Source organism: Hibiscus syriacus, unplaced genomic scaffold (genome assembly GCF_006381635.1).
Source record: "Hibiscus syriacus cultivar Baekdansim isolate YM2019G1 unplaced genomic scaffold, ASM638163v2 tig00111393_pilon, whole genome shotgun sequence".
Lineage (NCBI taxonomy): Eukaryota > Viridiplantae > Streptophyta > Magnoliopsida > Malvales > Malvaceae > Hibiscus > Hibiscus syriacus.
In genome coordinates, this window is record NW_024063079.1 from 46507 (window position 1) to 73550 (window position 27044).

The 27044-nt window shown below is 33.1% G+C and overlaps 1 protein-coding gene, 1 long non-coding RNA gene and 1 pseudogene across 2 annotated transcripts; all 3 read right to left on the reverse strand.

Annotated features, from left to right (window-relative positions):
- Nucleotides 1-15132: 15132 nt before the first annotated feature.
- LOC120160841 lies at nt 15133-25737 on the reverse strand. Its single transcript, XR_005519455.1, has 3 exons — nt 25495-25737; nt 21480-21487; nt 15133-15142 (listed from the first exon to the last, which is right to left on the reverse strand). It is a non-coding gene; the product is annotated as an uncharacterized LOC120160841 (long non-coding RNA).
- LOC120160840 (auxin-responsive protein SAUR50-like) lies at nt 15713-16244 on the reverse strand. The gene has a single exon (XM_039171162.1). The coding sequence runs from the start codon at nt 16177-16179 to the stop codon at nt 15853-15855; it is 327 nt and encodes a 108-aa protein (XP_039027093.1). The 5' UTR covers nt 16180-16244; the 3' UTR covers nt 15713-15852.
- On the reverse strand, nt 22316-25470 carry LOC120160839 (annotated as a pseudogene).
- Nucleotides 25738-27044: the final 1307 nt, after the last annotated feature.

Below are 27044 nucleotides of genomic sequence, written 5' to 3' on the forward strand. Positions count from 1 at the left end.
GTCATCTATCTTTAATCAAAGGGTTGCCATTTATGTTTTATCATAATATTTATTATGTTTCGACATAAAGGTTCATGATGTCGTTATATTTTTTTAAAAAAATATTAATGTGGTTTTCAAATTACTTTTTGCACTACTCTAAAACTTAATATGACTTTTTTATCAATAGTTTCTGTCATTCATCGTTACAGTACTAACATGACGATATATGATACTGATATGGTGGTCCATGGTGGCTGTTGACATGACTAATGATGTAACATATGGGTTAAATTGGTATTTTTTTGTCATATTCGAGAGTCAAATTGATTTTTTTAAAAGTTCAAAGGTTTATTTGATTTTTTTGAAAAAATATTTTAAATTTTAAATTTAAACTATAAAAAATACTAAAAATACAAACTAAATTACTAAATTTAGAAACATATATTAACAGAGTGATTGAAATTGTTATTATTAAATGATTCATTAATCTAGATATGAATTCTAATGTAAATTTTATTTAATTTAGTAGCATAATTATATTGATATGTTAATACATGTCAATTCTAATGCGAGTCTTATTTTATTTTTATTTTATAGAAATGAATTTGTTATTCCTTGAAATTTTTTTTAAAAAAATATTACGAGTTATAAAAAAACCTCAAACACGTTGACTCTATATCTACATTGATTTTATAGAGTTAAATTTAACAGAAATTGGTAGTGTAAGGCAATTTTCCTATTAATTTTGTTAGATCAAGTTTAGATGAAGTTTACTTTCTTCTTGTAACACCCCAACCCGTATCCGACCCGGATATGAGTCTGAGGTGTCACATTAGCTTTCCAAAACTCTGTTCTTTACAATTCCGTAAAATCTTAAATTTATCATTTAAGAAAATGGATACTTTACCTTAATAATTACAATCAAATTGTTTCTTTAAAATGATCAGAGCATATTCAATTCAAAATCTTGTAACTGCATGCCAACTAACTCTATAAACAAAATACATATATTTAATATGTTTCTGATCTAATCCTTGTAAGGAAGATACTGACCTGTCTTGCTCCTCGCTACTTCAATTCTCGCTTCTCAAACCTACGTGTAAAACATTCACACGCTAAGTCTATGACTTAGTGAGGCATTAAACTTATAAGATAAACTCTAACTTTTTAACCATGCATGAACATATCATACCATGCTATCACACAAAACAATATAACATTTCGTATAATTAAATGTACACGGATACATATCACTCATCATTTACCTCATTATTCTTATTTCACTATCCACATTATTAACATTTATATAAGTTAATCATATCTTCTTATCCTAATCTTTTCCACCAACATATATGACTCATAAACCAAACAATACAAATATCATCATATATCACAAAAACATATTCTTCACATGTAATGTATTTATTGTTATATCTTTGTTTAGCCCATGAACATTTCTAAGAACTATAAATATGCGAGTCTATTGAGGTTGTGCACTATGCTGTCACCACAGCTCGTATGAGGTCCCACTAGGGGCATATGAATTTGTCCCGAAGGACCACTAGGAAATGTCCCGAAAGACCACTATGTCCCGAAGGACCACTATGTCCCGAATGACCACTGATAATCCCTCGACTCTTGGCATGCCAACTATATCTCTAGATCTAATATATCCTGTAATTTTTGTTGTTCAAACTCAACATTCTAACTTCCTTTGTCTTATAAACTGATTATCGATATACTCATTCTTAAACTCTTATACCAATTCTCACTGCATCATTTGATCTTTTAAGGCTCTTATGGTGACACTTGTTCACCATATTCTATCTTATACACTAAATAATAAAACGACTTCATATCACCTTTCTGATTCAAAACAGTGAAAACTTTCTATCATTATTCAGAGATGATTTCAACTTTCTGAAATCAACATTTAATCTTATAAGACACTTTCTGAGGTTTCCGCTCTTCATCATGTCTGGCCAGGGCAGGTGAATTGCTATCACCATCAGATTTTTCAGCCATTGATTCACTTCGACAATTTCTATAATTAAGTTCTACTATATCATACAAATCTTATTCTATTAACAAGACATCATCCTCCTTACACTATCAGATCAGAAAATTTTCACTTTGAGTTGCCATGTACACATTTTTAAACTTCATTTGACTTAGGTTTAAGCCTAGAATCGGCTAAACTTGGCTCTGATACCGTTAAATGTAACACCCCAAACTCGTACCAAACCGGATACGAGTCCGAGGTGTCACATTGACTATTCAAAATGTTTACCTTGCCAAAATCTAATAAAATTCAGTTTAACATTCCAACAAAACCCAAATAATCTTTATTGTATAAAACATGTGGTTTTACAAATTTGATCAGAGCGTAACCAATACTAATATTTTATCTTACATGCCAACTACATTTCATATGACAAAATACGCATAATTTAAATTCATTTCTGATCTGAACTGTGGAAAGGAGAATCTGACATGTCTTGTTCCTCTTAGCTTCTCTTCTCGCTTCTGCAACCTACGTGTGAAACAATCACACGCTAAGTCTATGACTTAGTGAGGCGTTAACATATAAAAGTAACTCTAACTACTTAACCATGCATATACATAGCATATCATACTATCACCCACAACAATCTAACATCACATATAATCAACTATACACATATACATATCATTCATCATTTCCATCATTAACCTTATTTCATTATCAATATAATTATCATTTATATCTTGTAATCATATCCTTTTTATACCTAGCGTTTTTAACCAACATGATTCATTTAACTACATAATATACATATCATCATTTAAATCATATAATACAATTTATTTGACCAAAAGCATACATATCATATATCATATATTTATTATTATCTCTTGGTTAACCCATGTACATATGTGAGAACTATAGATATGTAAGTCTATTGAGGTTGTGCAATATACTGTCACCACAGCTCGTATGGGGTCCCACTAGGGGCATGTAAAATTTGTCCCGAAGGACCACTGTATATGTCTCGAAGGACCACTGTATATCCCTCGACTCTTGGCATGCCAACTATATCTCTAGATCTCATGACACATAACTTGGGCATTATCTTTATATCATTTCACATAATCTTATCACATAGGCACAGAATTCACTTCCATATAATTCACATGTCACATATACCTTTTCTTATATTCCTGTCATTCATAATCACATACCTGTGCTCATATCATTTCTCATTTATTCACATAGATTATATCACGTTTCATACGATTTCATATTCCTTTGACACTTGATTTGTTTCTTGTTCTTATATCTTCTCATATACATATTTTCTCATCTTATAACTTATATTACATTTGCATGCCATTTTATGACTTATTATCAAGTAATTCAGATAATATTCTTGTATTGTTTCATAGATCATTATCATATAAACATAAATGCACACCACATAACATGTAATGCAAGCATGACACATTCACATAGTACATAATCCTAATCCTGCTTCGACTCATGCTATCATATATTCAAATATCAGGAACAGACTTATCACAAGTCTAATTCCCATGTAAAAATACATATATTCCAATAGTATGCGCTTACCTGTGCCTCACTTGCTATCAATTACTCCTATGTCTTACTTTCTCTTCTTGATCAATTATAACATTTCAATCATTACGAAACTTGCTCTTGATCAATATCTACACAATCATGTATACATATTAACATTCTAAATACTATGATCCAATCATTGATTTCTTAAGCTATAAGAAAGATCTACTTCTATTTTTTTCCTTTGAAGTGCATCGGTACACTCTGTAGTATGTGCATCGATGCATTAATTATGCATAGATACACAATTTGCATTCGATGTTTCCATTTTTAAGGGGTGCGTCGATGCACTTCCTGTGCATCGATACATACTGAACAATTTCTGGAAATTTACCCTTGATGCATCGGTACATGTTGAATGTGTATCGATGCACACTAATCCAGAATTCATATTTAAACTTGAAAATTCATTCTTTTCAACTTTAATTCTTCATGTTCTATCCCATTTTCATATACTAAACTCAAATACACATACTTAAGCCCATTTGAACTCATTTATCACCCCTTTAAATCTCAAAATCATATCTTCCAATGTAATTCAAGAATTACACCAAATTTGCAACATGTTCTAAATCCAATTCTATCACTTCATATCTCTTAATTAGATTGATGACAATTAAAATTAACTTCCAATTCTAATTATGAACTTTATTCCAAATTTTCATTCAAGAGCTCATAATCTTTAATCTCTCATAACTCCATCATCCTTTATCTTTAAGATAATTTAAGCTTTCCTTAAGCTTAATTATCATCCAATAATCATAAATCAACTTTAATTTCAACAAATAATTAACTGACCACAAAACTCACCTTTGCTATGGTGACTCACGGCTGAAGAAGAAGAGAACTCTGGAAGTTTGTTTTACCTTCTTTTCTCTTCCACGTGGGCTTTCTTATCTTATAAAGGAAAATAAAAATCTTTCATGTCAAATGACCATTTTGCCCTTTACTTCATCTAATAATTACTAACAATGATGCATAAAATATCTTCAAGTAAGTCATTAAACTATTCAATTATCCTACTTTAATCACCAATTTCTGAAAATTTTCAATCTAGTCACTAACCCGGTATTGAGGATGTTACACTTCTAACATGTTATATTCACTAAAATGTTCCTCTTAATTGTATAACTATTTTTTTTATTTTTAATTATTTATTTTCATGATAATTTATACATAAATTTTAATTTTATAACTTTTAAATTTTATTTTGTAAGACTTTATAATATTTATTTAATTCAATTTTATAAAAAAAATATAGCGAATCAAATTAGAAAGACATTTAGAGTTTAAGATAATTACTAATAAGAGGTAAATATATAAAATAAAATTTATACAAAAGGGACGAATTCATATTTATATAAATAAAACTCAAGTTAAATTCAAGTTAAAAAAATAACATGTTTTAATTTTTTTAATAATTTTCTTTTTCTTTTTAATATCTTTTTAACATTTTTATATTTTAAATTTAGAATATATTTTTTCTATAAATCAAAAAAGTCATTGAACTTTTAAAAAAAATCAATCAGACCTTCAAACTCAACCAAAATACCAATTTAGTTTATTTGACATGTCATTAGTCACGTCAACTGTCACCGTGAACCGCTACATCAACACTGTAAGTTGCCATATCAACGTCGTGAAGTACTACATTAACCTCATAACGACTAACGATAGAAATCATTTGTCAAAAAGTCACGTTGAGTTTGTTTTCTAAATTTGAGAGTTACATTGAATGCAAAAATAATTTGAATGTCACACTAATTTTTTTAAAAGTACAAAAACCTCATGTATCCTTTTACCTTATGTTTTCCTCCGTCTTTCGTTATTTATTTTTATTCTTTTCTCTAGCTTTATCTTTTTTATTTTTTTATTTTTGTATATTTGATTTTATATTATTTTATCTTTCTAACAAAAACAGTGGATTATATATATATATATAATTTTATAGGACTTTTTTTGGTAAAATTTGTAATCGTCACTGCAGTTGATATTTGCTTGATTATCTACCTTGATTAAGACTCTTGGGCTAGTTATATCATATTCATAAGTGTTTATGATCATATATGATAGGTTACACTTAAGTCGTCATAAAGTTGGTTGTCAACGTATTATTGTTATATTTATTTTATTATGTTTGTGTTAATAATGTTTTATATCATTCATCATCGTCAATAATATTTGTTTATATCTTTTATGATGCGAGTTGTTTAAATGATTTTTAACTCTTTTCAAGTATAATCCTATTTTCATTATGTAACAACTGCCTTGTTTTTTAAGTGAAATAACTAGTTAAATAATTAATCTATATTAATTTTTGTATATTTTATTCTTGAAATTATAATTTTATTTATTTATTGAATTGAATTATATTCTTATTAATAAAAAGAACTTAGTCTTAAAATATATTTAAATATTTTATTCTTATCTTCACGTAAAAATATATTCTATTTTTATTTTAAATTAAAAATATATTTTATCATTGTCTAAATTTTTAAAAATATATTAAAATATCTTAACTTTGAAATGTATTTGAATTTAAAAATAAAATATAAGTTAAGTTAAGATATTTAAAAAAAAGAAATTTTAAAAGTTAAGATAATAATAAAAAATATATTTTTATATTAAATTAATAATAAAATATTTAAATATTTAAATATATTTTAAGTTAATTTATTTTGTCAAATAAATTTTAACTGATGATAAAGATAAAATATATATAGATAAAATAAATATTTTAAAAAATATATTTTTGAGTGATGATAAACATAAAATATATATTTTTACACTAAAATAAAAATAAGTATATTTAATAAGTTAAGAAAAAAAATATTTAATAAGTTAAAAAAATAAATGATAATTTAAAATTTTAAGATATATAAAATATTCTTTAATTTTGAGTAAAACATTTATATATTAAGGTATAAGATATATATTATTTGTTGTTCAAATCATATCAAATGGTTGTCTTAGCTCAATGGTTTGATTTCTAATATTCCACCCAAACAGCCTATATTTAATTTCTCTTACCCACCTTTTGTGTGGATTTATTTTCTTTCAACTAGATGGTGACATGTGTCACCCTCTTATTAGTGAAAAACAAATCTATTAAATTAAAAATAAATTAAAATATATTTAGTCATCCAATCGAATAAAGACACGTGTCATGACAGATGTTACCAATAACACGTGGCACCTCCTGATTCGATGGTTAAATTTATTTTAATTTATTAAAATTAGGATCAAATTGAAAGAATATATAAGTTATAGGGATCAATTGTGAATTATACCAAAATGATTTAACGGCCACACCATCACCTCCGTTAAAAATTAACGGTCGGTAGCTTGATTGAAACATTTAAATAGTTGAGTGGTCTGATTGATTCAATTGAAACTTCAGTGGTTTAATTGATTTTTAATCATTGTTTAGTGGTCTCCCGTGTAGTTTACCCTTATTACTATTACATATAAAATTAAGACCATTTATGGAACGTGGTTTTGCCTCTGAGCGAACCTAAATCATCAACCCTTCAAAATGGCTCGCCAACTAATTCCTTTAATATTAAACGAGGACTTAGGCAAGGATGCCCCTCTCCCCACTTCTGTTTAATCTTATTGGGGAAGAGTTAAGTTCTCTCCTCCATCGAGCTTCGTATTTGGGTCTCATTAAGGACGTTCTGCTTGGTGGAAATGAACTCCGACTTTCCCATCTCCAATTTGCTGACGATATCATTATCTTCACCGAAGTCGACGAAGCGTATGCTAAAAATATAAAAAGGATTCCCAGGATTTTTGGAATTGCTTCGGGCCTCCGACTTAATGTCAGGAAAACTGCACTATATGAAATTAACGTCCACCCTTCAAGAGTTCAAAATTGGGAGTCAGTAATCAAGTGCAGCAGTGGAAGGTTGCCCACCTCTTACTTATGCCAACCTCTCGGTTGCTCTCGGAATTCCCTTTCCATTTGGAATCCGATTATTGACAAATTTAAAAAACGACCGGATGGCTGGGAAAGTAGGATGCTATCTTTGGGGGAACGCATAACCTTAGCGAAATTCGTCTTGTCAAGCCTTCTGATGTACTTCTTGTCCATCTTCCAAATGTCGTGCACGGTAGCCACAGCTCTTAACAAGCTTATGGCCAAATTTATTTGGGGTTCCACTAATTCTAGAGCTATACACTGGGTTAGTTGGAATATTCTGAGCCGACCCAAATCGCATGGAGGAATCGGTCTCTTCAACCTCAAGACTAAAAACCGTGCTTTGCTTAATAAGTGGGTTTGGAGATTCGGCAAGGATCAAAACTGTTTTTGGAGAAAAGTCATTGGCGAAAAATATGGTTATAATGAATATTCTTTGCTGCCTTCTAATCCAATTGGTAGGAAAAACTCCTGGGTCTGGAAAAACATAACACGTTCGTTATCCTGTCCAGACAATCATTTTGGTAGAAACATTAGATTAGTCCTGGGTGATGGTAAATCCATTGACTTCTGGAATGTTGCCTCTCTTAAAGAATCGTTCCCCAGGATTTACAGTCTGGCCATTTGAATGAGTTTGGTTCTAAATTCAGTGGTGAATGGCATTGGAACATTGAGATTCGAAGGGCACTGTTCGTATGGGAATCGGATGTTTGGGACAGTTTCTTATTAGTGCTCAACAGAGCTGCTGCTTCCTCTAGCCCCTCGGACACTGCTGTTTGGTTGGGGTCCCCGGATGGACAGTATCTTCCAAAGCATTTTTGTGAGCTTGTTTCGTCGAATGGCTCTACCGAGGACCCTTGTTGGAGGCTAGTATGGGCCAATATCGCTCCACCAAAAGTGGAGGCGTTCGTTTGGAAAGTAATACATGGCAGAATCCCAACGTTGGTTGGACTCTAAACGTGGCGCCTACTGTGGGGAGAATACTAAATGTGTATTTTGCAGAAGGGAGGAAGAAACAATCCCCCATCTCCTTCTTCACTGTAATATTTCTTGGCTTGTATGGTCAAAATGTGTTATGTTTTAGGATCGAATAAGAGAGAAATTTTTTAGGGATTTAAGAAATGTAGAGAGAAATAGATACAGAAACTTGCAATTCATTCATAAGATAATTCCAGAATGGAATCAGGTACATTTTATATAATTACAAGTACCAGCTGGCATGTACAATGAATCTAACAAATTAACTAACTGTTGTTGACTCATGCAGGTTTCAACAATATTTGGGTCTCATCAGATAATCCGCTAGGCCCACTATTACTCAGGCCCGTGTTTGCCTCAGCAGACCCAGGTTCCTTCTCTACTCCAGCCTCCACGGTAATTTGCTCCCCAACCTTCTCATTTTCTAATCCCTCCTCTTTCAAAATCCCTAACTCTGCCTCGTTCAAAATCCCTAGCTGAGTTAATTTCCTTCCAATTTTCCCTTTTTCCAACCCTAATTCCTCTTCATCATGACAATACCCCCTCCACCAGATGATCCTTGTCCCCAAGGATCGAAATCTGGAAACTGAGTCTTCAACACCGAATAATCTTCCCATGTCGCCTCTGTTGTCCCCATATTAGTCCATTGAATCAACAATTGGGTTACTGCCTGGTTTTGGCGTTTAACCATCCTTTTATTCAACACAATCGCTGGGTAAACTTTCAACTGGCCATCATTCGTGATCTCTGGAGGATCTACTGAAGGTACTCGCCCTTTCCCAAGTTTTCTTTTCAACAAACTGACATGAAAAACAAGATGTATTTTCGAATGCGATGGTAACTGTAACTTGTATGCCACTGACCCAATTCTTTGCTGTATTTTGTAGGGACCGAAATATCTCGCAGCAAGCTTCAATTTTTTCCTTAAAGCCAAAGAGGTTTCTCGATAGGGTTGGAGTTTCAGGTAAACCTCTTCTCCCACATTAAACTCCCTGTCTGTTCGATGTCTATCTGCCAACTGCTTCATGCGATTACTGGCTTTACTTAGCTGCTCCTTTAACAATATGTTTAATTGATCACGTTCTGCATCATGTCTTGAAATGTTCCCACTTTAGATTCTTCTGTCCAAGCTAAGTTAGGAGGTTTATAATCATAAAGTGCCTCAAATGGGGTCATTCCCAAAGCAGTGTGGTAGTTGAGGTAGCCATTTTAACCATGAGGATGGTTTAAGCAAACACATACATCTAAGGTATTGTTCCAAGCACTGATTAAGCCTTTTTGTCTGTCCATCCATTTCAGGATGAGAGGCAGTACTGAAAAACGTGTTTGTCCCTAGTTGCTTTAGTAATTCCTGCCAAAAGAGACTTGTAAAAGTCTTATCCCTGTCTGAAATAGCAATCTTAGGAGGTCCATGCAGCTTGTAGACTTGCTCTAAATATAACTTAGCAACTTCCACCACTGTATATGGATGTGACAGTGGTAAAAAATGAGCATACTTGGTGAATTTGTCTATCACTACTAGGATACATGAATGCTTCATAGAACATGGTAAGCCTTCTATGAAATCCATTGTAATGACTTCCCAAGCATTATTCGGAATAGGAATGGGCTGTAATAAGCCTGGTTTAGCAACATGTTCTATCTTAGTCCTTTGACAAACATCACATTGCTGCACATACTGTTGAACCATAGTTTTCAGTCTAGGCCAAAAAAATAAGACTTAACTCTTTGATAGGTAGCTTGTATACCTGAGTGGCCTCCTATTGATGAATCATGGAGAACTATAATGATTTTCTCTCTGAGGTCTCCTTTACTGCCCACATAAGCTTTATTTTTGAAATATAAAGCTCCCTTAACCAGCTTCCAATCCTCTATACTTCCTAGTTGTAGAACCAAGATATGAATCTTTTCTTGAGCCATTGCATCATCCTGGTAACTCTGTTCAATGTCCTGCATCCAAGTAGGAGTTATAATTGTTATCCCTATTTAAAAAAACTCACCAGAATCCTCTTGTTGTCTAGAAAGAGCACCTGCTACTTTATTGTGTTTGCCCTTTATGTACTGTATTGTATAATCAAGTCCCAACAACTTAGTGAGTCCTTTCTTTTGAATAGTTGTAGTCAACTTCTGCTCAAGTAGAAGTTTTAATGGTTCATGATCAGTCTTGATAACAAAAGGTCCATTTTCTAAATAATGTCTCCAATGAGATACTGCCATTAAAATGGCCAAATATTCATTTTCATAGATTGACAAATCTGCATGTTTTGGCCCAAGAGCCTTGCTTAAATAAGCTAGAGGCCTTCCTTCTTGAGAGAGAACTGCTCCAATACCCTTTGAACTAGCATTTGTCTCCAAAATTTTTTTTTTCTCAAAATTTGGTAAAGCCAAAACTGGAGCTCTGCACATTACTTGTTTCAATTCTTTAAATGATGTCATAGCTTCTGGACTCCAATGAAATCCTTCCTTTTTGAGCATATTAGTCAAGGGCTTACTCAACTCTCCATAACCTTTGATAAATTTTCTATAATATCCTGTCAAACCTAAGAAATCCCTCAAAGCTTTTAAATTCTTAGGCAAAGGCCATTGCTGCATAGCCTTGATCTTAGCAGGATCAGTAGCCACTCCCTGTGATGAAATCAAATGCCCCAAATATTCCACTTGTGATTGCCCAAAGAAACATTTGCTCCTCTTATCATATAATTTATTTTCCAACAGAATGTTTAAAACCACCCTTAGATGCTTTTCATGTGCTGCCAAGTTAGGACTGTAAACTAAAATATCATCAAAGAACACAAGGACAAATTTCCTTAAATAGGCACCAAATAAATCATTCATTAATGCTTGAAAAGTAACTAGAGCATTAGTAAGCCCAACTGGCATTACCTTAAATTCATAGTGTCCTTGGTGAGTTCTAAAGGCAGTCTTGTGAATATCCTCCTCCCTGATCCTGATTTGCCAATACCCTGACCTTAGATCAATTTTTGAGAAAAATGCAGCTCCATTCAGTTCATCTAGTAAGTCTTCTACTATAGGAATAGGAAACTTATTCTTGATGGTGGTAGAGTTAAGTTGTCTGTAGTCTACACAAAACCTCCAAGTCCCATCCTTCTTCTTGATTAATAGACAATGAGAAGCAAAAGGGCTTTGACTAACTTGTATGATGGAAGCTGCTAGCATGTCAGTAATTTGTTTTTCAACTTCAGCCTTATGAGGATATGAAAACCTGTAAGGTCTGAGATTCACAGGCTGTGACCCTTGTTTTAGGACAATAGCATGGTCATGTTTCCTTTTTGGAGGCATTCCTTTAGGATCTTCAAAAACTTCATTAAATTCTGCCAACAATTTCTGAAGTGGTTGAGGAGTTATGCTGTCAGCAACTTCAACACTCAACCAAAAAATTTCTCCAGTCATTTCAGTATCCTTTAATGCCAACTTCTGAAATTTCTCTCCAGTAATGGATCTAACTATAGGTAATTTTTGAGTTCCTCTAATAACAACATTCTGGCCATCTTTCATAAAATTGATAGTTATGTCCTTAAAATCCATTAAAATGGGACTAAATTCCTCCATCCAATCCACACCAAGAACCATGTCACTGCCCCCCAAAGATAGAACTCTAAAATCATGTAGGAATTCATATCCCTGCATCTTCCAGCTTACTTTATTACACTTAGCATTGCTGTAAAGCTTCTCTCCATTAGCTACTGTGATTACTAAGGGTTGAGTATTTACCAACTCCATTCCTTCTTTAACCCACTTAGGAGTTACAAAACTGTGAGTGCTTCCACTATCTATCAAAATGTTCAAGGGTTTCCCCTTGATAAATCCTTGTATCCTCAAAGTAGTATGACCCACATTCTCTGTAATAGCATTTATGGATATTTCAAGAGCTTCATTTTCTGAATCCTCCTTTTCCCCAGCTTCTTCTTCAATCATACCTTTTTCAGTAGCATCTTCCTCTTCTTCCATACAATTCAGTTGCCTGACCTTGCATTGATGTCCAGGGGTAAACGTTTCCCCACATTTAAAGCACAAATTATGTGTTCTCCTATACTCCACTAAACTTTGCTTAGCATTACTATTTAGTGGACTGGTTTTAGTCACCAAACCAGTATTCAAGTTCTTTGGATGCATATTCTGAGATGTGTAAGCAAAACTCCTGGTATGAACTTTATACCTTTTAGTCTCAATCTCATTTGCTAACTCATAAAGTTTGGCTTGTCTATATGCCTCAGATAGAGTTTTAGGCTCCAACACCTTGACCTTATGCTTCAGTTCCTCTTTAAGACCACTAATAAAACTGGAAACAAAATAATATTCTCCCAGATACATATTCTGTTGTAGCAAATAGGGTTTTAACTCTTCAAAATTCTCTTGATACTCTTCCACACTTCCTTTTTGCATTAACTTATTAAATTCTTCAATAATGTCTGAATAATTTCTGTCACCAAACCTATGTCACAAATCAGCCTCAAATTCATGCCAAGTAGCTCTATGCTTCTGCATAATGTAACCATCAAATCAAGTCTCAGGCCTCCCAGTTAAAATACATAGCAGCTATTTCCAGTTTTTGTTCTTCAAGTATTCCAAACAGATTAAAAATTTCTGACATTTCCGAATCCACCCTCTGGAATTATTCCCATCAAATATTGATAGCTCCAATTTTGGTCTGGGTAGCACAACACTTGCATTTCCAAAAGGATTTTTAAAATAGTTTCTAGTGTCCACATGTTCATCTCCTCCCCCTTACTCTCACTAGAACTTCCCATAATATTTTTCTTCTTGCACTTTTGGATTAACAATTTGATGACCATTAAACCCCACAGGTTTAAAAGCTAATATCCCTGGTTCATTAGGTTGAAAAGTATACTTCTCATGCTCACTAAGAACCGTAATCAAACATGGTTGTTTACCTCTATTCTTGTTCTGTTTTTCAGTTGCTGTTGGTTGATTCTTTACTGACTGAGGTGAATCTTTCTCCTCAGTTGCTTGATTGACCAACTGTAGGATCCTCTGCAAATACTCTCTGTTTTCAGTCATTCCCTCTTCCAGGGTTTGTATCCTTCATTCCAGCTCCTCTTTCTGCCCAGCCCACCAAGATGGTAAGATCTCTTCCTTAACCTCCCCCGCTTGTTCTGGTACCTCTGTGGATCCAGCCTTCTGCATTTTTCTTGTCTTTCCCAGCGTGAAAATAGTTTTTGGATCACTCAACTCAGCTCTGATTACCAATTGTTATGTTTTAGGATCGAATAAGAGAGAAATTTTTTAGGGATTTAAGAAATGTAGAGAGAAATAGATACAGAAACTTGCAATTCATTCATAAGATAATTCCAGAATGGAATCAGGTACATTTTATATAATTACAAGTACCAGCTGACATGTACTATGAATCTAACAAATTAACTAACTGCTGCTGACTCATGCAGGTTTCAACAATATTTGGGTCTCATCAGATAATCTGCTAGGCCCACCATTACTCAGGCCCGTGTTTGCCTCAGCAGACCCAAGTTCCTTCTCTACTCCAGCCTCCACAGTAATTTGCTCCCCAACCTTCTCATTTTCTAATCCCTCCTCTTTCAAAATCCCTAACTCTCCCTCGTTCAAAATCCCTAGTTGAGTTAATTTCCTTCCAATTTCCCCTTTTTCCAATCCTAATTCCTCTTCTATCATGACAAAATGGTTCAAGTTATGGGAGTTATCTTGTGTAATTCCTTTGGATTCTAAATCTTTTATATCGTTTTGGGACTGTTATCTGGGTAGTCGGGCATCCAAACCGGTGTGACAACTAATTTTTTTGGGACTTATATGCTCACTATGGCTGTGCAGAAATGAAGTCATTTTTAAGGGTAAGAGCTTTTCTGCGTATCAAATATTCGATATTGCCCTGCTGCGAATTGGATTCTGGGCCAGAAGAAAGTGGCCACTCTCGGTAGCTTGAGCCTTGGAGTTCACTCGCAACTCTTGTGCATTTAGAGTCTTTAAAGGCTCGAGGTAATCCTTGGTTTGGTCGATTTTCAGTGCGAACGTATGGTTCGTTTATGGTCAGTTCCGCTGCTGTGTTGTTAACATTTCTTTGGTGCTGCTAATCGGCTATTTGGTAAAGCTTTGTTTGAATTTATTTCCCTGTATATGACAATAGTTCCATTTATGCATTTATAGCAGGAATTGGGGAAATAGGGTATGGTTAAGTATTGTGTTTCGGCTGCACAGGTTATTCAAATTGGTTGTAGTACAAACTCCATGTAATTGTGACTCTCCTATTAATATTATTCGGGTACTCTTTTTAGAGGAGAATTTTTATTTAAAAGAAAAGAAACATAAATCATCAACCAACTAAAGAAATCCCGGAAAAACAGTTAAAAGCATTGACACTAACACCAAATCTATCAAACTTGTTTTATTATTGCCTTGTTTACGTGTAATGTTTGTTCCAACAATTTAATAAGTGCATTGACGGAAATCTCGTCATATAATGGTCGTACCCAATCGTCATCTGGATTTGAATTTCTTACATGCAAATTCTGTAATTAATTTTTATTTTAGTTTAAAGTGATTATGGAGTTAATTTTACGATCCTGTAATTGTGCAGATTGAATTAACCAGAAACATTATAATAATGGTCAAATTATGGTGTAATCCCTCCACTATACTCAGGATTTTAGTCTATACTTCAATTTTGACACAATTTAATCTTTCTACGCTTTATAATGATATTAATTAGGAGAAATAGTCAACACCCTGATTATTCTTACAAAAATGCTGACTATATACCTTTTTCCCTTCAGTATAAAAAAACTAATGACATCAATAGTAAGTTAGAACTGGAAACATCAATATTTTAATCAAAGTCTATCATAATATTTTAATTAATTGATTTAGTAAAATGAATTATTAGATTTTTTTAAATAAGATTGAAGTTTGAGTATTAATATTATGAATTTATAAATAGAATAGACGGAATTCAGATTATTGCCTCCGTAATAGAATTTGATTTGAATTAATCAACTAATAAATTCAATATTGATGATTAGAAAAATATATCAAATTAAAATATAAAATTTACAAATATATCCCATTTTAAGCATAATATAGAGACTGAAACCGGAATTTGATATATTATCTCTCTCACAGAATATCTCAGTGAGGAAAATATTTTCCAGCTCAGATTTACAAATCTAAAGGAACCCACATAAAAACCAAACATTCTCCATCGGTTTTGTTTGTGTGTGTCAGATTCAGTTTAAACAACTCAGTAAAAAGAGAGAGAGGGAGGGGAAAATATAATGAGAGAAGCAAACGAAGCAGCTTCATCTCAATTCAACATTTCTCCATGAAAAAACAACCAGTCTTGAATTCATCTGAGCATGGATATCAAAGACTGGAAAACAACTTCTTCACAAGGAATGATGAGCCCCATGTCGTGACCGAACCCGAACTCTTCTTCAGCTTGATGGAGCAAGCTCTGGAACTGGGGTAGGGTCAAGAACGAGATGGGTACAATGTATCTGCTTCTGTTCTGGCCGACGTAAACGACGAAGTGACCTTTGGGGACGTCTAAAGGGAGTCCTTGTTGTTGTTGTTCACCGTTGCCTTGTTTCTTTCCTAAGCTGGAACATCGTTTCAGGATTTTCTTTATCACGGCTGTTTGTGCCAATCTGTTGGGCTTCCTGCTGATAGCCATTGTTGGAAGCTGTAATAAGAGGGTTTTGGGGGAGGAAGAAGGAGAGGTGGTGGGTTTTCAAAGAGGGTGGAAAGAGGGGTATATATGGTGAGAGAGGTAATTAAGGTAAATGGATTTTTCCAAAGCAAAATCAGGTGGGGCTGTGGGTTATTTTATTTTTCCTAGGGGGTTTCTGAAAATGAGCTCACAAGACATCCCTCAAGGCAATCCCCGTTGGGGTTTAAACGACCAATGTTGCCCTCCCAAAGGACATCATGGTCCCCCCCCTCTCTCTCTCTCTCTCTCTCTCTCTCTTCTATTCTTCATCAACCTTTTGAAGTTTTTTAACGAGGAATCTAAAAATACTTTTTAGGATTAACATATGCATACTAGTCATATAAAATTTTACATAGGATAAGTACAAATAAAATTTTAAGGTGAATATCATTAATAAAATAAATAATTAATATAAAAAATTCAGATTTGAAGAATACTTACATCCATATTTGAGTTCTTTTATAGCAACATTTCAAGAACTTTGCTTCTGTTTAAAGTATAATCATTATTAATTTTAAATTTAATACGTGATTATTGAACATTTGAGAGAATCGTTCTTATAAAAAAAATTATTTTAAATTCAAATTAATTGATCAAGAAATTTGATACCGATAATAAGTTTTTTCATTGATATCTTAAAAAACATATATTTTTATAAATCACTCATGCAATAATATAAGACTACTTGATTGGATGATAACTTTCAAAATTCTTCTAAGATTTTGTTTTAATTTAGACAAATTTAATTTTAAAAGTTTATCATTAATATTTAATTTATTAATAATACATTGTGTATATAAAAATTATTAATTTATTAATAATATATTGTGTATGGCATCCCTTGTGACCATCTTCGTATTTGAGCTTGTGATTGTCAGATAAAATATCAATGATTCACATGCACGTACGTGTTTACTTCCATGCCTTTTTCTTAAAAGCCCTAGTCGATTCTGTTCATTTTAATTTTGAAAACCACCACATTGGTTTCTGTCATTAGAATATTAACCAATACTTTTATCATCCAATTTTTATTACCCTTAATATTTATAAACTATTTTAATTCTATATGATTTAATAATTTTAATGTCCAATAAGATGACAGTACGTGGCATTATATATTTCACTGATAAAATATTGAATAAGTAAGAAGAATCGAATTTGATCTTTTTAAAAATTATAAAACAGAACTTAAAATTTAAAGATAAATAATACTTAACTGTTGCACCAAGTTAGTGATTAATACATGGTTAACAGAGATAATATTTATTTTACACTATGGTTAATACACAATTTTTAAGAAACATATAAATTGTGTTTGGAGTGAATCAAAACCCCAGGATAAGACAATACTTAATTGTTGTACAAAGATAAAGTAATTGATATATAGTTGCAAGAGCAATATTTCGCTTAAAACTGATGACTGAGTTTTGATTTTTCTTCAAATGTGTGTGTGTGTTTTTTTATTTCTTTTATAATACAATATAGTTTTAGATCAATTTAAAGAGTAATGTAAAGCTGAATTCATAAGTGGCCTCATTTATAAAAGAGAATATTGATCTTTCTAAAAGTTCTGAGTTCGAGCAGTTACGTCTGCAGAGTGTGTGCGTTGTCAATTAGTTAAGAAAATTCTGAATATATTATCTTTTAATTACCTAGACTATTAAAAACAATAATACAAAACAAATTAAATGACTTCTATCCATGCTAAAGTCTACATATAAAAACCTAAAATTACTTTATAAAAAATATATATAAGTTTTGAAGGCTAAAATTAATATTAATAATTTGATGATGAAAACAAAAATGTAATTTACCCTAATTTTGAAAACCATATTGATTTCTACCATTTGAATATTAACTCATGTTTGCTACGTTAAAAATTTAGATAAGTTGACTCATATAATTACGTTTAAAAATAATATTCGAGATTAAAATATGTTTTGCCCCTCTAATTTCATTTTTTGCTTTCCCCTGTGCCTAAAAAGCACAGTACGTACCAGTATAGGACCACACATAATTGAAAATTAGGCAGATGAAGAGATGCGTCGAGACATGATCCCATGCTCACTTCAACTACAGTTTTCAATTGCACATGTCACTGTTCCTTTTAATTTGATTTACAATTATTATTATCCTTTCTTTCTTTCTTTTAATTTTTACTTTTTGTTGCTTCAAAAATTATATATCATTCTTTCCAATTATTTCTACGAGATGTTTCTCAATTCTGATCATTAACATTAATTTGCATGGATTATCGACAAACCTAGAGATTTAAAGTGCATATCCATAAGTGACACCACATTTCCAGGTATGATGTTCCTACTTCATTAATCATCACAAAGAAAAGGAAAGAAATTTGGCCATAAAAATTAGGTTCACATCTAAAATTTAATGAGTTGGTGCCAATGAGGCACCGGTAAAATTGACAAAAGTTGAGGTTATGAATCTTTAAATATTTAGATTCATATTAGTTTGTTATGTTAGTTAGCAACAGTTAGATAATTAGTTAAATTAGTGATAAAGTTATATAAAGATACATTTGAATATTTTTTTTTGCAGTGTAGTGATTTAACTTTGATTGTTGAAAATTCTTTGCTATATCCTTCGAAGTTTCTTAACTGTTATATTAAGTTCTCAGTCGTATCCTCCATAATCAATCTAGTCTTTCATTGTATCATCTTCAATCGTCTTAGTCCTTCGTTGTATCCTTAGAAGTAGTAAATTTCACATGGTATTAGAGTCATCATCGATAATCACATTTCAAATTAGGTTGTTAATTTTTTAATATCACATTTATTTATTATCGTATGTCTATCGGGGCATACTTGAGGGGTTCATGACAAAGTCTGGATATGTATATAGATATTGTCCACTCATTTGATAGGTCACAGTTATAGTGATTGACCCTAAAAGACCTCTTTGTGTATTCTCTTAATATCTCGTCGGATTTTTAGACTATGCTAAGGAGGGTGATTTTATAGTGGTAGACAATCTTGTTTGTCAGTTAAATATTTTGTTAAAATACAGTTAAATTATCCCTATAATGTTTAATATAATTTATTTGAAACCAAAAAAAGTAAAACAAGTTGTTGAAGATGCCGTGGTATGTGAATATATATGAATTTGGGTATGGTGGTCCTTGGATCGAACTACCAAATATGAGCATGGTCATTATCAAAAAAGTAAATATATTTTAAAATTAAATGACTGCCACTTATGTTTATTTTTATTTTTTTCATGTTCTAAGGTCCACAAAATAGGTAGAGGCAGCGGCTGTCTTAATTTCCACCCAAAATCGTTGTTCACTATATGCTTTCTCAACCTGTCTTTTTCTATATCCTTTTTGCAAACCTTCCCCTCCTTTTTACTACATATATTTGAGATCCACAGATAGACTGAATTTTAGTTCAATTAATATCGTTATTGTTAAAGCACATTGTCATGGCCGATGTTTCTATCATCAACGTACGTTCCTAAGCAGCTAAACATTCAAGGATAGATTGAAGGAAGCTGGTGGAGGTGATCCTTCCCGCTGAAAATTTTAAACTTCCTAAAACTTTTAAGTTCACCTCTGACACAAAATCTATGTTTATTAGTTTAACTCTCACGTGCTTTTTAAGTTAGATAAAAGGAATATTTACTGAACTAGAGAGCGATGTGATGTACTGTAATTGAGGAAAATAAGAGGATGTGTACATGGATGGAGTTTGAAAGCCACACATTTAAGCAAGGGAAACGAAAGCACAAACTTTTTGAAAATGAGAATGTAAGCGTGGCTGTGAACGCCTGAACGGGAATGGCGAGGACTTTACGGATAGTACGTTGGAATTAAACGTGAAAATGGAGCACACGTGGTGTGTATTATCAAAGGGAACAATAAATGGTAATGTTTCGGTTGATGGTCGACTCTGTGATTATTAAACATGTTTTGGTGGCCTATTTCAGGGTCCAAGATTTACACTGGAAGTGGTCCAAGCCAGCTGGTTTCTTGTGCTATGGGACGTCCTAACCACGAGCCTTCATATTTGAGAGCGTTTATTGTCAAATGATTCAGATTGCACTTTTGGTCGAGTGGCAACACAAATAGTATTGATTAAGATTATGGTGCTGCTTATCGGCATTTGTTAAGATATATTGAAGGACCAGGTTGAATATTCTGCAAAATTAGAACCACCGCGTGATCAAGGAGAGTTGCTCATACATTGCAAATAGAGATGGTAAAATTATCCAAGACTCATACGGTCTAGACTCGATAAAAACAATTTTTTTCTTTAAAATTCGAGTTTAAAATGATTTTTGGGATAATAGAATCGAGAGTGTTTAGGTTTAGAATGAACATTATTCAATCCGATCCGATCTAAAATACTTTTATTATATTTATAAAAATGTTATCATGTATATATAAACAGGTTATTTCTTTCCCTCATTTTTTTCATGCGATTGATTTAAATGGTTCTGTTTTGTTTTTTTATGGGTTATACTCTCTTGAGACATCTTTCCATGATAGAAACTCGTATTTAAAAAAATGTGATGACGGATTGGTCGAATTTAACTTTTGTCGTCGAAGAAGATTAAAGTTTTTCAGTATTATAAGGTCAAATTGAGTCGAAATTAAATTTAAGAGTTAATAGATCAAGTAAGATTGAGATGAATAAATTAATATCTACATCAGATTGAATTTAGAGATTAATATGTTGAATCAAGATTGGAATGACCAAACAAGTGTCTTGTCTCGACCTATTACCATCTCTAATAGCAGATCTAACAAAAGGATAGCGTCATCAATATAAACAATTGGAAATGACATACTTGGTGGACTTGATATGATGAATGCATATAGTATATCCAATTATGATTAAAGCAGCATATACGTTAGCATGACCAGGATCATACAAATCCCACTGTACCCATACCAGCAGGATCACGACCAACCAAATAGAAATTAGCCCCAGCATTTACTCTCGCATTGGAATGCCAATGTTGGATTGGACCTACATAATGCATAGGTGATGGAAATATGGACACAATGGTAGTTTCATCTTTTAGGGCCTGAACATAAGTGAATTCAATATCATAGTAAAATAATTAGCTAATTAATCTCTACTGAAATTATAAAGTTATAAGATCGATACAACTCATTTATTTGAACGGATTTTTTTAATAGTTTGGGTGATTACAAAGTAACATATGTTCATATATTTTTTAATAATTTGTGGTGATTTCAAGTTAGTATTTGTTCAAAATCTTTCTTAACCATGAACAACGCACACACCTTATAGATGCAGCTGCTCGAATCATGACCTCTAAGGATAACAATATTTTCCTTGACCACTGAAGTCACCTCATAAATTTAATATATGTTTATAATCGTTCTTAACCATTAACAACGCTCTCGCACGTCATAAAAAACATCATAGAACACAAGTGCATTAAATAGCGTGCACATATCATTATAGCAAATTAAACTCGTCTCAAATTATAACATATGTGACACTACGGGGAAAGTATTATGTGTAACAGTATATTTTTATCCGGTCCATTTCCTATTTTGTTCTAGCCCGTTTTACTGGTTCTATCTTTTTGGTCTGTTTTTTTATTCGACTCTATTCATTTTTATTTGATCCATTTTAATTTAGAAGCTCAAAATAAAATAGAATAAATATTTTGTTTTATATTACAAACTCGGGTCTAAATAATAATCCAAATTAAACCCCTAGACCATTTACAAACCGAACTAAAAGCCCAAATGTAGATGCAAAGCTCCAAAGACAAGGTCCAGTTTGCAGTTAAAGTTTGCAATTTTGAACCTGTGAAATCATTTTTGTTTGTTTTATTTAATTAGAACTTGACAAGGACAGAACAGTGACAGTGATCATATTAGCTTCTTTAAGTCGGTGATTTCTAGTTATGTATCTTTTTTTTTTAAATTATTATTGTTGTTTTTCTTTTCTTGAAATTTTGGTGTTAAATTGCTTTCAAGTTTCAACAAAAGGAGGTTGCAGATCAATGAAACAGGGAACAACCAGCAGAGACCTCAACTTTCAGCGGACACTTCAGAACAAATAAAACAAAGTATTGATACAGCTGCCTATATAGTACAAAACAAATATGTAATCAGACTATGTCTACTTCTTAAGTGAAGGATCTAATTGTAGAAGATGTGGTGACCAAACTCGAAAGGAGGCCAACAATGAGTGCACTGTTATATGTGGTTGGCTCCGCTTGCATCGAGTTGTTCCGGGAATCAGTGAATGTTTCATTTAGGAAAGGCCCTCCCACAAGAGCTCCAATAGCTACATTAGGATTGGGATTGGGTGAAGTTAGCCACTGGAAGCCATCGGAGCAACCCGTGGTGGCATCCACCGGAATCGAAGCTCCTCTATGATGCACGTATTGTGGGTATTTATCGCCGTACCCCACAAGGAAGCTCATCTTCAAGGGGTTACTGCCTAGGACATAATCAGCCTGGAAGCAAAGATTGTTATTATTATAGTAGTCACTACACCGGAGTAACACTTTATGACAAATATTGCTAATATTTGGTTGCGTCTTTACATAAACATCATTCCTGTGATTTGGCAAACTTTCTAAGATCCGATGGTTTGAATGAACGGTCACCACAGGTTAGCTTCACCGTCTGTGACGTAAGCATGTAATCGCTATAAAGAGCAGCTAAAAATGCAGAAGCAACCGGATGCTGCAGAGAATTCCATTCACTGACCCATATAAGACAACCTGCATCGGAAAGACTAGAGCAGTAAACAAACGATATCCAAAGTATCCAAGCTAATTCAGTTTATTTGCGACTTAGGTGATCTGAGAGTATATGTAATTCCCCGGAAAGAAAAGTGAAGTATGGTAAATAAAGGTCGGGCATTAACATTTACAATCGAAAGAAGTATAAAGAATACAGATTTTTGAGTTGAAGGGTAACCATCAATTACTATGTTGATTTATCAAGTCTAAAATCATTTGGTTCGGTAATAAACTTTCTTTGAGCCTCTTCGTTTTGTCAGATTCACGATCTACATAGCAAAAATATGAATCCAGGTAACTTAGTTTTAAAGAAGACATTACCATCAGTTCTGTTGGATGTTGCTGAGGGAGACTTAGGTAGAGGACCACACATAACATCCTTGGCAGACTTCCTATAGTTTTTAAGGCCGGAATTCCCAGAGGCACCCTTGGCACCGAACAAGCTTAACCTGGAAAGCAAAACCTGCATACATGTAACATAATCAGACACTATATTCAAAGAAAAATAAAATAATACTATGTAAGATTAATGGTTCTGATGATCTACTCAGAGAATTAAAATGTGGGCCACCAAACAAGCACAACATGCTCAATCTGACAAACGAGGCTAGATATCCTACAGTAGTTGCCTTTAGCTTTGGCTGGTTAACAAATGAGAATTACTTTCCTTCAAATAGTCCTTCAATTAAACGCCTGGAGGTTAAAGAAATGCTGTAAACCTTCCAAAGAAGCTCTTTTCTTTAGCATCTTTACAAATGAGAAACAATCGATGGAATTCAAACAAGCCGTACCAGAAATGAATTCAAGCTAATGATATCTATTTATTTTCACTTAAAGTCTTTCTTATATCATCATGATGCTTGAGACATGTCTATGTATATAGATGTAAACGGAAAACAAGAGGCTACGATCTTGCTTCAAATTCCTTTAAAAGAGAACCTTACCTGGGTTCCTGCAAGTTTATTATCCCAGCTAAACCAGGAAGGACTTCTCCATTGAGCAAACTGGTTCCCATTTTCACCGGTCACATATCTGAGATATGATTGATCGCCTGTTGCATGATAGAGCCAGCTTGCTGCCCATAAGAGCTCATCTCCGTATCCTGTTGAATTGTAATACGTAGCAACTTCTGGTATGTTCTTACTGTAAGAACCTCTATTACTGTTTGCAAAACTAAAAAGTTGCTTCGCATGTCTAAGAAGTGTGCTTGAATATGTTGAGTCAGCTGCCTTAAAAACCAGTGACGCTGAAGCCATATCTGCAGCAGTTTCGGCTGCAACCTCAGTCCCAGGAACGGGATTCATTCACCTGTGTGAGAGGCCTCTTCTCTTTCATGTCCTCAGGCCTTTCCCAACACTTGTGGTCTGCTTCAGGGTCACCGACCTGCCTCAGTTTTGGAAGTAAAAATGTAAGAGGTTAGAAATATTCCAGAGCCTTTTTTTCACAGGATTGTACAATCAGATTCCAGAAAAGTATGGTTCACAATACAAATCCAGAAGCGCCACAAGGTTTCTCATGATGACAACATAACTCATCTCATGATTTCATGGCAACCCATCACTACATCACCAGAAACATAAACCCAAAATCCAACATGTTCCTGATCTAAAACCTTAGCCAATCGGATAATCCAAAACATAAATTGACTAAGGCACGATGAAGCAAGCAAGAACAATTTAAATGCAATCAAGCAGACATTTTTGTACTACATATAGCTACACCAAACCAAAAGATTAGATGGCAGTTAAAGACAATGATAACCTGAATATAGAGCACATTCTCCGAAGGATGAGCATTGATAAGGGAATCGGTTATCCACTTGAGCGATTCTTGAGCCGGTTCCAGTTGATTGACCGCCTCCATCTGATCGCCGTACTCGAGCATAGCCCACGATAGCCCAGTAGCAGTGAATGCCATTGGGAATCCAAATTTCATGTGATCCCCAACATCATACATCCCTTTAGATAGATCAAATTTCGCTTCCCTTCCGTCCGTTAACGCCGAATTTCCTCTCCATGATATCTTATTATCCTCTAACCTACCAGCTGCAACAACAAACAAGAAATGTTTGACTCAAGGAACAACAACAAACAAGCAACACTTGCACATCTAAGATAAATTTTACCAACAAAAGAACCAAACATAAGCAGTCGAAAATTACAAATAATATCTACAATAAACCACTTGTTTTAAGTACTAAACATTGAATCCGAATCCATAAGTTAAAGGGTATCCTAAAAGGAAGCAAATTTTAATAAGAATGAGAGGGTAAAGAAAGGGTACAATTTTTAACGTCAAAGAATTGCATTGCGATTTTGAGAGCATCAAAATACTTCTAGTCGATAGCGCCTGGAGGACCTGGAACGGGAGCTGGCTTATTATCCTTTTTGTCATCCATTTTCTTCTTTATTGTATAAACAACAGCTCCCACAACCAGACCAATATTACTAACACCAGAAACCACCCCAGAAATCATCTGGATTTTGATTTTCCCCCCATTGTTTTGTGACTTCAAAAAAAAACACAGTCTTCTACTTGGGATCTAGATCAAAACATACGCATTGAACATCAGATATGCTAAAGAGAAATGCAGGGGAAAAGAATCTGATGCAGAGCAAAGTGCGAGGGAATGTGGTTTAGAAACAGGGTTGATTAGTTAAAGAGAAAGTTAATTAACAAAAATGGGTAGCCTGGATCTGGTGCTGTTTCAGCCACAGATCGGGTAATAAATTTGTTTAATTGGTGAGTTCTTGCGGGACAAGAACACCGACATGAAAAATATAATTATTGGTCAAATTCCGGTTTTTGATCCCTATACTATACTTAAATTTACAATTTAGTTAATGTATTTTGTTTTTAGTAATTGAGGGGCAGGAGTTTGACCCCGGAATTAGATGTGATCTGAGGGTGCGTTTGGTTCACGGAATGTAAGATTACCAGTGGGAATAAAAGATTACCAGGGAATAGGATTACTGGGAATGTTGTATTTTGTGCTTGGTTGGTTTAGCAGGAATATAAGATTAACGTGTTTGGTTAAATGAATAAAATATTATTGGAATGTATATTTGACCAAATTATCCTTATTATATATTTGTATAATATTACAAATTGTAAAATATTTATATATTTTCTTTAAAACATTAAATTCATAATATTTATATATTTTTTATACAAAATTAAAAATATAAAAAAGGTTTAATGAAAGGGTAAAAAAAAATTTAACCCCTTAACTTCATATAAAATTTTAATTATAGATTTTTTTTGTAAATCAAAAATAATTTAAGGATAAATTTATAATTTAACATTCGTAGAATTTTTATTATTCAATGACAGAATAAGGATATTTTTGAAAAAAAAATAAAATTTAAGGGCATTTTAATCCAAAACACCGGTAATGTTGCAATACCTAAGGGAAGGGAGGTAATGACATTCACGGTAATATACCCAAAAAATCTACTATTGATAATAAAACATTACCGAGAATGAGATTCCCGACCAACCAAACATGGAAATTTGAACCAAACACCCCCTAAAGGTTGATAACAACACAAGTCCAGTGTTAACATTTCAATCAAACCATTTGTATTTTTTTAAAATATTAATAATTACTTTAACAAACATGGTTAATAATATCCACTGTTTAGACTAACAATATAAAAGTGAAAAAATATAATTTTATCAGAAAAAATAGATAATCAAATTATAGGGATTAAATATTAAATTTATGTTAAAATAAAAGGATGGAAATCAAAATATGACCTAAATTATATGTTATGCTTTTCTGTTTAGGTGTTATATTCTTGATGTTTCATTGACGGATATGCCCCGTGACTTTGGTCGAGCGAGATTCCCGCTAAAAGAAACTGAAAACTCATTTTCAGTCGTCCAAAGTTGAATTAGGCCCGAGATGTGGAGGATTAATTCTCGTAGCATAAAAATATTAATGAAATATCAAATTAAATCTATAATATTACATATACTAGAGGGAGTAATAACACAATTTAACCTTAATAAAACTTGTAAGAGTTTATGGTTTTGTCATCTCCTGGGCCTAAAGGAAGGATCTCTCAGGC